This window comes from Excalfactoria chinensis, chromosome 4 (assembly GCF_039878825.1).
Source record: "Excalfactoria chinensis isolate bCotChi1 chromosome 4, bCotChi1.hap2, whole genome shotgun sequence".
In the NCBI taxonomy this organism is placed as follows: Eukaryota; Metazoa; Chordata; class Aves; order Galliformes; family Phasianidae; genus Excalfactoria; species Excalfactoria chinensis.
In genome coordinates, this window is record NC_092828.1 from 82,398,073 (window position 1) to 82,415,490 (window position 17,418).

The following is a 17,418-nucleotide window of genomic DNA, read 5'->3' on the forward strand; positions in this document are numbered from 1 at the left end:
CCTCAAGCAGGGAACAGTTCTTAGACTACTTGGTCTGCTCAGGGGGAGGGCAGGCAGTAAACATGCCCAGGCTGTGGGTACATGGAGCACTCAGTAGGGGTGCCTGGGGGGAAAACCCAGTGGGATGTGCCTGCAATTCTAACTGCTTTTCTGCTTTACTTGTCCTGGAGAGCTTTGTGCTCCTGCCTGCCTTACCTTGGTGCCTGGAGCTCAGGGAGGTGGGAACAGCCTGAGGTAACACAGCACTCGTTGGCAACGTTTCAGCACGTGTTTATTGCTGCTCGCTGTTTCCCTGCAGTGGATCAGAACGAAGGTCCCTATTGCACATCAACAGACTTTATTTTTGGCTTCTTTGAAAAAGAAAAAAAGAAAACTTGCACAAGACTTGTTTAAACCCCTTCCCCCAGCTGAGTGCTGAACACACACAACATTCTTGCACCTACAATGGTTATGGTTTGCCCAGGAGCCACAATGATGCTTCCTGGTCGTGATGGAGTTTGTGTGTCACTACATTCCAGCTTAAGGAACTCTTTTGTTTCACGTTAGCATAAGGTGTGTGGGACAGCCTGGACTCTAGGAAACATGCCTGGATGATCACTGAAGGAGACACAGTTTGTACTGCATGCAACAGATGCTTGTGGTTGGATCTACTCTACCTATCAAACTGTCCCTCGGAGGTTTGGTCCATAGGCCTTGCTCAGCTGCTGCAGAGTTTTTCTGGCCAGCTGGTAACAATCCAAGCTGCACAGTGAGAATTTTCACAGGGTGAATCAGAACACCTGAACCTAAGAATGCAGGCACGAGCCGTGCATTGGGATGGTGTGCTCTGTGCTCCTGTCAAACCCACGCTTACCTTTTCTGCTCCCCCTTGTTTGTGAGAGGAAGCCCTTGGGCTCAGGAGCTCTGCTGTGCTCTGAGAAGCCTCACAGATACCTGCCAGGCATTTGATGTGCTTGGGGCCACGTATGCTCTTGTAGAGGCAGAAGACCTGCCTGGAAGGCAGCTGCTGTACTGCTTCCCCAGGGCTGGTGCAGAGAATAAGATGGACTGGGTGCTGCAGGAGGATTGTGCTTGCCTCAGCAGGCATGGTGGGGATGCCCTGGGCTCTGCTGCTACCTCTCACTTAGCACCGTATGTCACTGGGCAGCCTCTGTCCTGCGTTCCCTGGCAGGGGCATTCTGAAGACCCTGTGAGTGTTGACCAATTGAAACTGTGTCCATGGAGCAGCAGAGGAAGGGAGCTGTGTTGGGCTGAGTGTAGATCAGGGGAAGCTGAGGAGGTTTCTCTGCTCCCCGCAGCTGCAGGATGGGTCGATGGGAAGCAGTGGGGGCTGGATGCCCTCAGTAAACCCAGGAGACAGGTACCCACTGCGGGGAGCTGCAGGCCTGCTCAAAGGCTTCCTCCAGCAGCTTGAGGCTTTCCTCCACTCCGTTGTTGACTATCGAGAGGTCAAAGTAGTGTGCATAGCGGCTCCGGATGCTCTCTGAATCCTTGCGAAGCTGCTGCAAAGCCTCCGACTGCAAGAAAAGAGAGACAGTGTTCAGAATGCCGAGGAGGAGGGTGATTTCATAGCCCATCCCAACAGGTTTGCTCTGTCCCATCCCCAGAACAGCTTCAGCTGCTACCAAGTACCAGAATACAGAACAGCCCCATCTCATCTAACAGACCAGGAGAGCTGTCATGCAGCAACACAGAACTTAAGGTGGATTTGTGCTGGATTATGAGGCTGGGCTGAAGGTAGGATCCCCACAGAAAGATCCCTCTCCAGTCCAAACCCAGTTCCAGGCATCTCCCTCCTGGAGCTTGAACTGCTTGCATCTCCTGCACCTAGGGGGGATGTGCTCACCGCAGTGCTGCTGGGTGTTGCTCAGCAGTTGTCAGCAGGGTGGAAGAAGGAGAGCACTAAGCAGTTTGCCTGGGTCATGTGAGCTCTGCTAAGTCACATTTTGGCACTGCTGTGTCCCCTCCAGTGAGCAGTTACCTGAGCTGCAGCAGCTCGCTATATATAGTGTGTGCAGCAGCAGGGCTGGCCCTGCCCACTGCGGCAGGAGTTAATGCTCTGGGACTGCAGGCAGTTGTTGATGGGGCATGGAGTAGAGGAGAGGGCTGCCACGCTGCCCTTTCTGCCCAGAACATCCCTACCTGCTCCATCTGGCTTTACTACACTCCACATATTGATGTGTCTCCAATAGCTTCATGATGCTACACAGATATACCTTGTGCCAGCTGCTGTCTGTACTGTAAACGTTATGAAGCCCCCAGCTACTGGCTTCAGCCAGCTCAGCTTGAAGAGAATGCCTTGGCTGGCTGTGCATACAGGAGGACATGCACCAGGTTTGCCTTCTCTCCCCTCTTCCCCTGGTGGAGATAACACAGCAGAGAGGCAGAACTGTTCTGTCTCTGGGAAACAGAATGATGCAGCCAAGAGCTTTGTGCTCAGCGCTGTGTGAGCTAACTGCAGCATTAGTGCTGCTTCATCCTAATTTCAGAGGGATGAGCATCTACATGAGCTAAAGAATGAAACGCTCTGCTGTTTGTGTGTCCCACTTGCACAGCTGATGGCAGGGTATGTGTTACTGCTCTGCAGCACTGCTGCAGCTAGAGATGGCCCTTGGTGCTGGGCTGTGCACCCAGCTACATGTTCGGGACTGACTGTGCTCCTCCAGGGATGGGGTTTGCTGGGGAACTCCCTACAGTAGAGAGCCTAAGGCTGCAGGAATCCCCAAGTCCTGTTTCTTGGGTCTGGGCTGATAAAGTTTCACTACTATCCTGGACCACTGAAACCAATTTGAACATGAAGAAGCTGATTCTCACTATAGAGCTAGGAAGAGAGTCCTGGGCTGCTACAAGGTGGCTTTGTCCACCCTGAGCTCCTTACCACCCCCTGCCCCATGCTGGAGAGCTGCAGCCACCACTGCGTCAACCTACCTCCTCTGCCTTGTCTGTTGGGGCAATGAAGACTATGAATGGGGAGAGTTCTGCCGTGCGGACAATCTTCAGGGTCTGGAGAGAGAGCAGAGTGCAGTCATCAGAACATGGCAAGCTGGTGGGCGGCCACCCCTACTTCCCCCAGCCAAGATTCACTGGTGCCTGTGGTGCAACAGTGGGCTGAAGGGGCAGTGGAGCCCTGAGCTTGGGGGTAGTAAGGCAATGTAAGGGCAATGGTACAGCCTGGGGAAGGGCAGGTGTGCGGGGATGGTCACAGCCCACACAAGGGTTGTCCAGCCTGCAGCAGTCCCCGTTCTGCCCACCACTTCCCTGCTTCCTACCTGGGGTTCAATGTCTAAAATAGCGACTTTGTCCTGCTGGTGGATCTTGTGCACTGTTTCAAACTTGGTGCCAAACATGTTTCCCTGGTAGCTTCCAAACTCCAGGAACTCATTGGCTGAGATGTCCCGGGTCATCTCCTCAGTGGAAACAAAGTAGTAGTCCTTCCCATCCACCTCATTCTTCTTCTGGGGGCGCGTGGTATCTGCAGAGGGAGAAAAATGCACGATGCCTTCAGCCAGGTGCTGACCTCCAGGAGGTCAGGGAGCCAACCTGGGGGTTCTATGGACCCTTTGTGAGCATGGGGCTAGAGCAAAGAGGAGCACAGAAGACCTATGTATCTCAAGATGAGGCTCATCAACCCCACTGGAATTCCATCCTAAATGGGACAAGTAGGCAACGTGGCCAGTGTGAGGAGAGCTGCGAGGTGCTGCACTGGGATGGGGACAGGATGTCTGCAACATGAGCAGCAGCAGCCCAGCCATCTCTGACTAGGTTCAGCCCATGGAGTAGGAGGCAGGAAGACCCTGCAGGGCTTTGTCTGGTGCCCCATACCATCAAAGGTTCATGGTACTGGAAGAACATCTCCCCACCTCCCATCCCACCTGGTGACTTGAGGAGGAGGTGAGGAAATGTACAGGGGTAGTGCTGCATGCCCTCACCCGACTGTGGTTACTTACATGGCGGGGGATACATGAACTTCTCAGGGTTGTTGCTGAGCAGAGCACTCTTGATGTGGCTGCGACCCACTCCACTGGCCCCTACAGGAAAAGAGGGGTAGACATGAGCTGGGCTGAGGAGTGTCCAAGAGAAGGTGCAACCATCTGTGGTGTTTTCCAGCCCTGGAGGAGGGTCTCCCTGCCCTAAGTGCACTCGCAGGTGCCTGCAGGCTGGGCTGCTTAGATCAGGAACTCCACCAGAAACTGCACTCTCAGCATGGAAGTGCTGGCTTTGGTGCAGCTGCACAGACCATAAGGACATTCAAGAGCCAGAAACTCTCCTGAAATAACTCCTCAGCACTGGAGTGCAGGTGCCAGACCACATGCACAGTGCCACATGGCAGATATCACCCTTCCTGGCAATCGCTGCAGGTAGAAGAAACTGCTCCCCAGTGCTTACCAGCTTTTGAAGGGCAGTGCTGTCTCAGCCCTGGTTCCCCACAGCCCCTACCACATGCAGGAGGACAGGGGAAGGACCTACCTATGAGCACCAGTGTCTTCCTCTTGAAGGCAGGCAGCCTCACCACCTCCTCGTATGAAACTACATCCAGCTGGTCAAAAACTGCAGTGAAGGAGAAATAAGAGTACTTAGAGCTGTCTCAGCTACAAGATAGGACTGTGCATGCTGGAGCAAGGCCAGATCCTTCAGCAAAATCTAGGGAGCAATCAAGATGGACTTGAGCTCTGCTTGTCTGGCCTGGGAAAGAGCACCAGCCCCAGCAGCAACCAGTACATGGCATATGTGTGGTGCTGAGAGGCTGGACTAGCAGCCTCTAAAGGAGTTAGATGTTTTCTCACTTTGTTTCTGCTCAGGGCAGTAGGACCCTGGGGCCGGGTGGGGAGGCAGTGGGAAGTTACAGAGAGCTTGTTGCTGGGGAAGCTTTATTTATCTCACTGATTTATGGCCTTGTTTGCCATCGGTCAGAGCTGTAGGTTGGGCTAGGAGCCAGCATGTCCTCAGGCCACTGCCTTTGCTGTCCTGGAGCAGGCCAAGCACTGCTTAGCACGGGGTTTAAGCAAGCAGATGACAGGCATGTGCCCCAAAAGTGACACTGCTGCTGGCTGTGCAGGGCCAGCGCCTGTCCCGCGTTTGGCAGCCTGCAGGATTTGGGGGCCCAGCACCCTGCTTACACTTACTTGAGCTGTGCTTGGCCAGGTATTTATCTTTGTACTTCTTTTTCTTCCCGAAGGGGCTGCAGCTCTGGGCTTCGCTCTGACTGGATTGGGTGACACTCGCCACACGCCTGCCAAGAGAGAATAACACCACTGTGTTTGGGGGCCCTGGGGAGCAGCGGGATCATCCCTCACACATGCAGTGGGGTGACTGCTGGGAAAACAAAGACTCATCCTGGAGCAGATGAGGTGAGGCGTGCCTCCTTTCCCAGCACAGTGGCACTGGTACTACCCAACATGGTCACCGAGCCCCAGATCCAACACTTCCAACCAAACCCAGCAACCACATCCTTATGCAGGGCTGTGATGGGTCACGGCAGCCATGGTGAGACAGCTCAGATCTTGTCAGAACGCACCTAACGCTTGCCATGCATGACACAGGACCTCCATGCACCAAAGCCATGAGATGGGCATGTGGCATCTCATGCCCAGGCTGGGATTTCCTGCAAAGGGACTTACCACTCCTGCAGTTCAGGGGAAGGGATGAGTCCTGCCGACTCAGTACTGGAGCCTTCCACACGGCCCTGCCACCAGTTGCTGTCATCCTTGTTGATGATCTGAATCACGTCACCTGTCTGGAACTTCAGCCCTGCTTCCTTGCAGGGGATCAGGTTGTCTTTTTTGGGGTCATAGTCAAACTGCGCCCTCATGAACATCTGAAAGAGAGAAAGGGCTGGGATCAGTATGGCCATATCTAGCTCCTGACTCCATACTGCATCTTACAGCACCAGCTGAGCAATAGGAGCTGGTGAAAGAACTGCTGCCTCCCTGCAGGACTGTGTGCCCTGCAGGACTGTGTGCCCTGCAGCTGGTGCTCAATCTCTGTCCGTGTAGCCCATTGGCAGTCCTGGGCTCTGCAGTGAGCAGCCAGGAGCAAGCAGGGCAGCCCTGCATGGCACGGGGCCTTGTGCTAGCCCAGAGCACCGTGTCACATCTATCCCTGCCTGAGACTGTCCTGGCTCTTCAGTATCACCTCTCCCTGGGAGGAAGGTACAGCACACATCTGCGCTCAGGTCCTCCCCGGGTAGGACAGACCATGCTGTCCTTGGACCATATCAAAACAACTTCCCCACAGTACGTTCCTCCAGCAATGCTGCTGTGATCTGCCAGACGCACGGGGCCAACAGGACACAAACATGGTTCTCTTTTGCTGCCAGAAAAGCAGAGCACATGGATCACACTGTGCCATGAGACCTCTCAAGGAAAACAACAAAAATGGAATGTCCTTCCAGGATCCATCCAGCCACCTGCTCAAGACTGACGCTTGTTTTGAAAGCACTCCCCAGTGCCAGGAAGATGGTCGTCAACACAAGCACATGAGGGACATGCAGCAAGCACTGCCCAGGCACCTGCCTGGAGCCCTCTCCTTCAGCCCTGGTGCCCCTGGCTAGACATAGCCAGGTGACTCCTCATTTGGAAAGACCCTACCAACAAGAGTTACCTTCAGACATCGCCCTGGGTCAGCTCCCAGCGCAGACTATTTGCCAAACACCTGCCAACCCCATTTCTAGGGCTGGAAGTTGAAATACCAAGAAGGATCCAGCATATGGAGTGCTACTGTTTATAGTCTATAGCCTGCAGTTGGCAGTGACCCTAAGAGACCTGAGCACTCAGTGCTTCTTATTAGGATCCTTCCAAGTAGAATTGTCCCAGGAGGTCTGTGGCTGGCCTCAAACTGCCAGCTGCCAAGCTGTGTGGCCAAGTGGGGCTGGCTTGGGGTGCTGTTTGCCCAGGGCATCGTGCTGGGACCTGCTCCATCTTACCTGTCACAATGTGAAATTAAGATGAACATGGGGACAGAGGAGAAGAAACAAAACCTGGAGTTACTTTGCTCCCAGCAGGGGATTGCAACAAGCAGAGGCACAGGCACAATATGACCTGTGCTTCCTGGGAGCCCAGATGCAATGAAAGGGAGTACAGCAGTTGTTGCTGGGCAAGGGTTTGTCCCCATGTCCTTCTCTGAACCCGGAGCAGGTGCAGGTGAGCCAGCAGCCATGTGCTTTTTGTCAGAGGTAAGTTCTCTCCAGGTGCTGAGCTGGCCTGGCCAACAGGGAAGGCAGATAGGGCCAGCACTTAATACACAAACACGTGCAAGGTTGGCTGAGCTGGAACAAGGACAGTGAGGGCTAAGAGGGAATAAAGGCAGTTTTTACTTGCTACCACAACTAGAGACTTCAGCTCCTCTGGTGGATGGAGGAAGGAGGGCACAGGCTCCCTGAGCATATCCATGCACCCCCAACATGCTGGGGACCCTGCCCCCTACTCTCCCCTGAGCTCCTTTCCCATTCCTGCCTGTCCTCAATGGAGGGGCCATGCTGGGCTCTGCTCCTGCACCTGGAGCAGGTCAGTATACCTGACATCCCAGGCATCCCAGCCTTCCCGGCCATCCTGAACACTTCAACCAAAGCAGAGCTCCAAAGACAAAACCAGCCAAGTGCACCCACCGGAACATGTCATCCCCTGCCACAGTGTGTCACCCCTTCCCATGCAGTGGCAGCAGAAGCTCTCTTCCTCTCCCCCACCACTTCCTTCCTCCCACTTGCTCACCGCTAACGGTTCCTACCAACGTGCTGGCAGCAGACAGAGCTACGTCATTTGCCCTGCAGCTGAGGCATTAAGCATCAGTGATGGTGTGGGCATGTGCCCTGTGCTGCACCTGGAGGCTCTGCCATCACCCCGTAGAAGAGAAGTGGCTGCACAGCTCTGTAATGGCAGTGCTCACAAGGAACAGGAGGCTCTTGTGCTTCCTGATGCACGCACACAACTGCTTTTGCATTACCAAACACTGCACACATGTACATCTGGCGCATGCTTCTACACACACATCTGGTTTATACATCTGCTCATTTGCACAGGCCAGGTCCCTTTCTCCTTCAGCAGCTTAGGGAAGGGGACAGCCAGACCAGCACCAACCCCCATGGTTTGCTCTGGTCCCACCCGGCCCCACAGCCACGGGTCTGGAAGCTGCACTTACCTGGAGAGCAGGGAGGCGGCTTTGCTGGTTGGGAATGACTTTTATTGAGACCATCCCCTGGGTTTCTTTCTAGTGAACAAAGGAAGGGGAGAAAGAAGAGTTGGAGGACATAAACCTGGATGCAGCCCAAGAGCAGCAGCCTGTGCACAGAGCAAGGCACTGCCAAGCATCACCAGAATAAACCATCTCCAGCCCAGCAGCCCCAGCAAGGAGCTTGACAGGACAGGCCCATTTGGACAGCATGATGGAAATGTTTCCCTCCAGCTTTCTCTCTGTGCTGGACCCTTGCTCCTTCTTCACAAATCCTACGTATTCTATAACAATGAGCACATCTGGAAACTCAGTGGGGACCCCAGGGTCAACTGTCCTTCTCAGGAGGCAAAGACAAGACACTGTGCGGAGGGGCTGAGCACTTAGCCATAGTACAGCACCCCAGGATGGCAGCCCCAGCTCCTGCCACAAGCAGTGATGTTGGCTCTGGTGTATAGGTAGGAGTTAATGCTCAGCCAACACGCATTTCTGCAGGCAAAGGGGTCATTCCTTGGGAACAGTCCTGCCAAATACAAATACCTACCAGCATCTTCTGCAGCTGGTCAACCGAGTGGTTGCTCACACTCTGCCCATTGATTTCTATGATCTCATCACCCACGTGAAGGGAGCCTGTCAGTAATGGGAGAAACATGAAAATGCAGGACTGGACAAAAGCTACTCACTCCTGACACCCAGGGCAGGCTGTAACCCAGTCACCACGATGCTAGTTTGAGCAGCACTTGTGGAGCTGCACACATCACCTACCCCTGAGGCACAAGGGGAATGAATTCTGCACCCGCCACCCCACACACACACTTTGTCCACTCTGAAGGTCATCAGGTTATCTACACTGGTCAAGTCACTTGTTCCAGAGTTATTCAAGTCCAACCCCAAGGTTCACCTGAAGCCAAACGACTGTCTCCTTTCAGGGCCCTTGAACACAAGGCATTCTTGACTTTGTGTGTTTTCAGTTAATATATCCAGCCAGATTGCAGCCTCAGATATACTGCTAAATCAGGCTCCAGCAGCATTACTGGAACAGCTCCTGGGTTATTTTGGCAGGGGTAAGCTGAGACTTCCCATTTGGACCCAAGGCTGGAAAATGGGCATCTTCTTCTAAGCACAGAACATCTCATTCAACGCTCCCTTGGCAAGAACCATAATCACAAAATGGCACCTATTAATTTCTTTTGGCCCTTTGGTTTGATTTGCAGAGCCAATCCACAGCAAGCCTGCCCCATCTGTGCACTTTAGGAACAGGAAGAGTTTCCCCCACAGTCTCTGGGGCATGGTCCTTCTCCAGTTACAGTCACCCCATCACGGGACGGAGACAGATGGGTCTCAAGTTCCTTTTTGGGAGAGCCCTGCCCCCAACCCTTCATTTCTCCCTAAAGCCTCCAGTGCATTTAACATGCCAGCCATGCAGAGAGATGAGTCCTGAGTTCCTGACATATTCCTGGTGGAGGAAAGGACACAGACACCCATGTCATAGGGAAAAGCTGGCTTGTTACCTTGTCTGTGTATCATGCCCCCGTGGAAGATCCTGGCCACCATACAGCTCTGCTTATCATTGAGCTTCAGCGTGATTCCCTGGAAGACAGGAAAATCCATGACTGCTCCTCTTGGCACCGGGCATCACCCGCTGATGGGGCTCACTCCAGATCCCAGGCAGCATCCAGCACCCTCTTCCCATGGCCGATGCTCCAGCAATCTCCTGCCTCCCCCAGGGCCAACCCATTGGCACAGCTCTACCTGCCCTCCGCCCCCCTGGATGCCACCAGCTTTGGGGATCTTGCCAGCTCTCACCATGGGCTCCTCTGTCACTTTCTCAAACTGGACCAGGCGGATCTTCCGCACCTCACGGCTGTTGCTGTGGGAAGGGCTGCCCAGGGTGGCAGAGCCATTGGTGTAAATGTCCTCAGTCATAGCATTCGGGGCCTGAGTAATGGCCTGTCAGGGCAAAACAGAGAGTGGGGTTTAGGGGCTCCACCTGCGTGGGGCTGAGCCACTTGGCAGTGTTAGCATTCCGGACACAGCAGGGAGAGCAGAGAACCATGTACTGGAAGAGAGGACAGCGAGAGCAAGGACAGACAAAGAGCACAAAAGTTTCGCCCTTGAAGATGCATATGTGGGCTTGATCAGTAGTTTTCCAGCTTGGGAAATACAGGAGGCAAGAAAAGTCTGGGAAAGCTACAGGTGCCAGAAGTCAGGAGTCCACAGCTGGTCATCTTCTGCAGCAGCAGGTCCCAAACACTGCTGTGTGTCACAGCAGCACTCAGCCCAACACCAGCTCATTGCAGAGCACACAGCCCAGGACAGCTTCAGAGCCAACAGAGCAGTATGGGACTCACCCCCAAGGAACAGGGACAGCACTGGGATCAGGCTCTGCTCTTGCTCAGTTTGCAATCCCTGCTTTTCTTCATCTAGGTCAATGGGCAACCAGCACGGTGCAGAGCCACGTCCCCATGGGCCAGGGGTGACAGAGCCTGTGGCTGTACCAGGACGGGCATTGGCAGAAAGGGACAAGGAAAGAGGGAGCTGTGTGCACTGTGCAGCACCAGCAAGGATGTGTGATACACTTTCATACTTCTAAGCTACTTCTGACAGAGCCCAACAGCCTCCTCCTCAGGGCAAAAAGGCAACATCACACACTATCTCTGGCTGCCAATGGCTTAACCACGGAGCAGGAGGAGGCTGAATCACAGCCCAGAGCAGTGCCAGTGGCTCACAGGGCAAAAGAGCTCACATCTTGTCAGCCCCAACGAGGTGAGCAGCTAGCAGGCAGGATCCAGTCCTGATGGTGCTCTCAGCTCTTTGTTCTTGATGAGTGGGTGCAAGGAGGAGGAAGTGAACAAACTCCTCCAGCCCTGCTCGAGGCCAAAGTGCCTCTGAGGTGATCTGAGTCAGCACAGATCGCACTTATCTCCTTCGTGCCTTGGGAAAGCATTACACCACACAATCCCCAGCCTCAAACCCCAGGCTCAGCAAAGCCTGCTGACCCAGGACATGGCAGAGCCTGCTCCACGGCTGGGAGTTCCCGTCCCTGCTGAGCCTCCCAGCCCTGACCTTTGCATTTTGCTGAGAGCTGGAGAAAACACCCAGCCCTCGACGCTGACACAGCACCAGTGTCACCCCGGCTGCCCTGGAGAGCAAGCCTTATCACCACAGACAGCCCCCGGTCACTCAATGGCAGCTCTGACCCAGAAGGGTCCTCCAGGGACCCTGGGCACAGCCCCTCCATCCCCAAAGTGACTGCACCGAGTGGCTGCTGGGCAGCTATGGAGGCATGCCTGACTCATAGTTGGGGTTGCACATGACAGTCCCAGCACTGACCAGAAGGGTTCAGGAGGTGGGAGATGCGCAGCTCACGCTCAGTGCGCACAAGCTGTCTGCCAGTGTTGCCTTCCATGAACTCTCCCAGAAGCTGTCACGCTCCTGGCCTGCTCAGTCTGTGACCTCTGGAGGCTTTGCAGCCGTGCTGGACACAGGCCAGCCCCTGCTACTTACTCACTGCTCCACAGGAAGCATCTGTGCATGCTGCCAGGAGCCAGCACCGCAGCTAACGTCAGCTCCACACAGCCTTGGGCTCAGCCAGGCCATGGAGGTGCAGGAAGGCACAGCCACTGGCTCCACAGCCATGAAGGCACAGCCCAACTTTTTCCTCTTCTGCAAGAGGCTCAGGGGTGAGGGGAGGACACCAGCCCTCAGGACCACACGTGCTAGCAGGGAATGCAGTGAGAGGGAAGCAACCCTTGACGAGAATCCTGGGCAGGGTCAGTGTCGCCCTCCTGGGCTGCTCCTGCTGCTGGGCTGGGCTGCAAACTGCTGGGGGAATCATGGAATGACTTGGGTCAGAAGGCTAGAAATCAAACATTAACCCTCATTTAGAGGAGAGTGAAGCAGCACCTGAGGGAAGCAGCGCCCTGGTGCAAAGGGCACACTTGGAGGCTTGGCTCCTGGGCTCTCCTTGCTGTCCTCACCAGGGGATTTCGGTATCAGGTGGTCTCAGAAGAGCACATGGAGAGCACACGGAGAAAGGTTTGCTGGTTGGGCCCTCAAAGCCCAGCAGCACAGAGAGAGACAGGAGGGCAGAACAGCCCCAGCTATGGCAAACAGCAAAACTCCAGCTCCCTCCAGCGCCATCACCTTTCATCTGGACATAATCACTGTGGGTGTGCAGGCAAGGCCAGGACACGAGCCTTGGGCACGTCCCTGCCCTGGAGTGGCTCAACCTGGATCTGCTCTGCTTGGTGCTGGCTCAGCAGCTTCTCATCCTACCTGAGAGCATTACCACCGAGCAGAAAATGCATGCACTGGAGTGCCTAAAAAACGCAGCAACACACAAAAGCAGACTAGCAAATAAAAAACGCGGGGAGCAGTGGGCATGTAGTCATCTAGTAGTAATTCATGCTGGTCTGAGGGTGCTGCTCATTCAGGTCAGCCTGGAGCAGACCTCACTCGAGACCTCTTCCAGTAAAACGGTCCATTTTAAAAAGAAAACAAACAAATCAAACAAAATTATGCTACAGAAACAAGGAAAAGGCACAGCTGCATCAACAGGTCACAGGGGATGTGGAACGGAGGAGCAGGAAGAACACAAGCGGCTGTGGGGGGGCAGAAGATGCTGCTCTCACTGCAGCTCACTGAGTGCTGTGATAGAGAAGGGCCACCTTCCCAAGCAGCCCCATCAGTTTTGCTGAGACGCAGCTCTCCTACCATGGAAGGCCGATGCAGCCTTCCAGGTGTGTTAATGAAACCTGCCACCTCTGAAGGACAGTCAGTAAATAGATGGGGCTTTGAGGAGCAGCACAGCCACTCCATTCCCTGCCTTCTACGTGGCGTTTTCCCTGCAGCCACACAGTCTGGAACAGCACAAACTGCATTCACGATTAAAGAGCCGAAGCCAGCCATACACCCCCATCGTTTATTTTGATCAAACCCAGGAGGAGTTTTGCTCAGCTCCCAACCACTATTTTCACCCACAGTCATTTCAGACCACAGCTGGAAATGGCACTGGTTTGATGCCATGTGATGCTGCCATGGGGTCACACACTGTCCCCTCCGCACCCCCAGCTCTGAGAAGGGCCCTGCTCCCAACCAACAGACCCACTGCCCATTTTACAGCTGGAGAACCGAGTCACAGCAGATTAGGTGCCATGCCCAAGGTCACCCTGCAAGCCAGCAGCACCGCTGGGAGCAAAGCCCACATCTCCCTGGCAAATCTCTATTTGCCATTAATAGATAAAGAAAAGCCAGGCAGGCACGTGGCAGGGCTGAAGGGAAGAGGGCTGCAGCCTCCTGCACTTCTGCTTGTTGTCTCTGCCTCCACTCATGAGGTTTGGGATCCCTGCCGCATCAGGAGCGGCAGGAAGAGGAACCTCTGTATGATCTGAGCTGGGAAGCAGCCAGCCTGACCCAGAGCCCTGAGAACTGCTGCCACGTCCCTGTCACCCTGCGTGGCCAGGAATGAGCACACACAAACAGACACGCAACCCAGCTGGATGCCAGCCCTACACTAACAGCTCCCAAGCAAACCCCAGCTGGTCACCTTCCCCTGTACCCCAACTGGAACGAGGGCATCTTGGTAGTGGGAACCTGTAGGCCAGCTTCTGAGTTCTCCACACCGCACTGCTTGGGGGATTGATTTATCCCTGCTCCAGGCACGCACAGGGATGGATGCAGAGCTCCTCTCAGCAGCACTTGCTCTAAATGCTTCTTCTATTTATTATTTGCAACACTCTGCCAGCGCTGAGCCATAAAAAGCACACAAACAAACCACCAGTACGGGCCAGACCGGACAAACATCCCTTGGATGTCCCGGATGGGCTGAAAGCAGCACCGCTCGGTGGGAATCTCCCGTCTGCTTTCAGAGGCAGCAAGGAAACCCCTTCCCCAGGCGGACAGCACGGCTCAGCCGCGGGCTGCTGCTCTGCCCTTCTCCCTTCACCCCAAAGGACAGCAGAGGAATGTCCCCGCGCTGCCCGGCCCGGTGTTCCTGTCGCACTCCCGGAGCCCGTTCCGCTCCCGCTTCCAGCTCAGACCAGCTACAACTTCGCAGCAAAACAAGCACACGGGCAGGATGCTGAGCTCCCTCCCCGCCCCCAGCCCCGCTCAGCCGGTTCCCGGGCAGGCCGGGCCCGCCGCGGCCTCGGGGCCGACCGGGAGACGCGGGGCCTCGGCGGGTTCGCCGGGCGCTCGGGGCTCACCTCGGGCTTGGCCCGGTTCTGCAGCAGGTGCTCCAGGTAGAGGTCGGACAGCGCCGTCCTCATGCTGCCGCTTCCACCGCCGCCGCCGCGGCCCGATTTGAGCGTCATCCCCCCGGCCCAGCGCGCCGCCAGCAGCCGCAGCCGGTTCCGCTGGCTCCAGCAGAGCGGCCCGGCACCGCCGCACCAGTCCGGCTCCAGCAGCGCCGCGGGGACCGCACGCTCCGCCCGGCACGGGGCGGGAGGAGGACGGGCTGGCGGCGGCGCGCCGGGCGGAGCCACGGGGCCGGGCAGGGCCGGGCAGGGCCGCGGCGGCAGGCCGGGATTGGGGCCGGGCCGCTAAGAGCGCGGGGGCGGCCCTCGGCGGTGGGGCTGCTGATCTGACCTGCTCGGCGGCCCCGAGAGGCGCTGGGCCGCGTGTTGTGCCCCGAGCGACTCGTTATCCAAGGGCTTACCAAGCAGGAGGTGACCCAAAGCCAGTCGGTGCGGTGCTGTCCTTTGCCTCGTGTACTTACTCTACAATGACACCTTCCCCCAGCACCTCCTACCACGTACATAAAGTCTGGTTTGTGTGCCCTGGTGGCCAAGAAGGCTGATGGGGTCCTGGGGTGCATTAAAAGGAGCGTGGCCAGCAGGTCAAGGCAAGTGTTCCTCCCCCTCTGCTCTGCCCCGGTCAGGCCTCACCTGCAGTACCATGTCCTGTGCTGGGCTCCCAGGTACAGAAAAGAGGGATTTCCTGGAGAGAGTCCAGCCGAGGGCTGCAAAGATGATGCAGGGCCTGGAGCTCACTATGAGGCCCATCGAACCTCTCGTGTTCTGTCTATAACTCAGACAGCAGAGCCTCAAGTGAAGTCTGAACTTCATTTGGGGGTGTGAAATTCCATCTGAGGGAATCTTTAAAACCATCTGAAAGGAAGAGAAAGGTGGTTCCGCTCCTGGCCCTTCCAAAACCCTTTGGGGTCCCTGGAGTTTTGGAGGCTTCTTTGAGCTGTGCTCCATCAAGGCACCAGAATTTCCTTCAGTGTAGCCACGCTGCTTCTCTCAGAGTTCCTCAGCTCACCTCACTCCATTCCTACCCTACGAAACACAAAGAGCCCAGGGTGCACCTCTTCCCTGCTGCCTTGTGCTGGGACAGCAGGCACTGCAAACACAGCTCCTTGAGAATGGGAGCAGCGGGGGGTGTGCAACGTGCACACACGTACGTGAGGCAGCAGAGCAGCAGCAGGATCAGCACGGTGATGGGGAAGACGTACAGGACGGCGATGGGGAAGTTCTCATAGAAGTGAGACCACGTGTCACCCAGGTAATCCACCAGCCAGGACCGACGGGAGCCTGAGAAGAGACGTGTCTTTGTGAGGAAGAGAGCAGAGAAACACCAGTGATACCAATACATTCTTTTTTTCCTCCTGGATTTGAGCATCATTTGAAGCAGGTTCAGGGCCTTCTTCCCCCATGCTGCTGTGCAGAGGTGCTGCACGAAGCGCTGCTGTGTACTTACGCACGATCACCTGGCTGGAGCCTTTTTCCTCCTGTGCATGAAGAGGGACCTTCCTGACCCACGTGTCATCCAAGTATTTCCCCTGGTGCCCTTCCAGCCTCTTCCTCTGCATCACCCCACCCAGCTGGGAGGTGATCTTGCGCTTGGAGGCATGTTGGCAGAATAAGGCAGTCAACATGGCGATGAGGAATAAAGCAGCTCGCAGGACCATGGCCTCACACAGCTTTCAGTCAGGCCTTGGGGGTTGTTTTTTGTCTGTAGGGCTTCCTGGGAGGAGGCCTGTAAAATCAGAGCGCTATGAGAAAATAACAAACTAGGCTGAGGGCCTCGAGAAGTGCCCTGATGGCATGCAGCACCCACACATGTGCCCAGCAGGTTGGAGGGCTCTGCTGGGACTGCCCTGCCCCAAAACCTTCTCAGCTGGCCAGGAGGCATCTGCAGAGCATGTGGGACCGGGCAGAGCACTTTGTGCTGCTCCAGCCCTTCCTCTGCACAATAACATCTGTGGGTTGGGGAAAGCTACGGTGCAGCTGAGAGCTGCGTCGCGCCAGGAGGAAATGGCATCTGGTCTCCATTCCCCACAAGATAAATGCCAAGAGACACTTCCAGTAATGGATGCCAGAGCTTGGCAGGCTCTGACACAGCTCCCTGCGGCCCCATCCCAGTGCTCTCACTGTATGCTGGGAGGCTGGAGAACATCCTGAGGGCTGCCTGGCAAAGGCTGCTTGGTTGCCCACAGAGGCTCCAGCTGTTTCCTCTTTGAAAAGTGATCCAGAGAAGGCCCTGGTGTGGGCAGCTTTTCTTCTGATCTAATCCTGTGTCACCTGACATCTGTGAGGAGCAGCTTGTTGCTGGAGGTGGGTGGCCGAGCACCCACTGGTGGGACCACGGATCATGTTCCCATCATACAGAACACCAGTCCTGCACCTGAGCCTGCCTCTGGGAGAGCAATTAAGCTTCAGCTAGTCAGGTAATGCCTGGCTTACTGAAGTAGCCATGGCAAGAAGAGTGCTGCCTTGAGAAAGGCCTGAGGTGGCAGGTTCTGCCCTGCTGTGCTGAAGGGAAGACCTCTCACCAGGTCCCCTGGTGGGGATGCTCCCTGTCGAGAAGCTCATGGTCCCAGCTCCTCCCTCCAGGCCTGCTCACACCAGGCAGCGTCTGCTCCCATATGTGCCTGATTACTGTCAGAATGCAATTAAGCCAAAGGGTAATTGCACCTCCTATCTGGGGCTGTAATGTAATCATTGCCAGGGCCACAGGAAAGGCTCCTTGTACAGCGATGCATGAGGAGGATGCGTGGAGTTTTCAGCACCGCTTCCATTAAAACCTCAGTTTCTGATCTCCACTGGCTGTGGATTTGGGGACAGCCTGGCCCCCTCCGTCCCCCAGCACTCACAGCACAGGGGGAGGACGGGCACGACACCACTGGCACTGCAGAGAGATGGGCATCCATGAAGCCATGGCCACCAACCTGCCCCACAATGCTCTGTGCCTTTCTGAGGTAGTATCATTCCAGAAGGTTCGCACCAACAGAAAACTCATGAACTCCCCCGT

The 17,418-nt window shown here is 55.7% G+C and overlaps 1 protein-coding gene across 1 annotated transcript; it reads right to left on the reverse strand.

The window, feature by feature from the left end:
- Positions 1 to 254: 254 nt before the first annotated feature.
- On the reverse strand, positions 255 to 14,606 carry MPP1 (MAGUK p55 scaffold protein 1). The gene is made up of 12 exons (XM_072336265.1): positions 14,370 to 14,606; positions 9,970 to 10,113; positions 9,675 to 9,753; positions 8,708 to 8,793; positions 8,134 to 8,202; positions 5,619 to 5,815; positions 5,124 to 5,230; positions 4,468 to 4,548; positions 3,948 to 4,028; positions 3,270 to 3,472; positions 2,929 to 3,003; positions 255 to 1,517 (listed from the first exon to the last, which is right to left on the reverse strand). The coding sequence occupies exons 1-12, from the start codon at positions 14,475 to 14,477 to the stop codon at positions 1,341 to 1,343; spliced, it is 1,407 nt and encodes a 468-aa protein (XP_072192366.1). The 5' UTR covers positions 14,478 to 14,606; the 3' UTR covers positions 255 to 1,340.
- Positions 14,607 to 17,418: the final 2,812 nt, after the last annotated feature.

Bases quoted from the DNA above. Each gene is read 5' to 3' on its own strand.
- MPP1 (XM_072336265.1), bottom strand. From the start codon at position 14,477: ATGACGCTCAAATCGGGCCGCGGCGGCGGCGGTGGAAGCGGCAGCATG. The intron at 8,203-8,707 runs GTAGGTATTTGT...TTTGTTCACTAG, and splicing joins ACCAGCTGCAGAAGATGCTG to AAAGAAACCCAGGGGATGGT. The intron at 4,029-4,467 runs GTAGGTCCTTCC...CTTTTCCTGTAG, and splicing joins GAAGACACTGGTGCTCATAG to GGGCCAGTGGAGTGGGTCGC.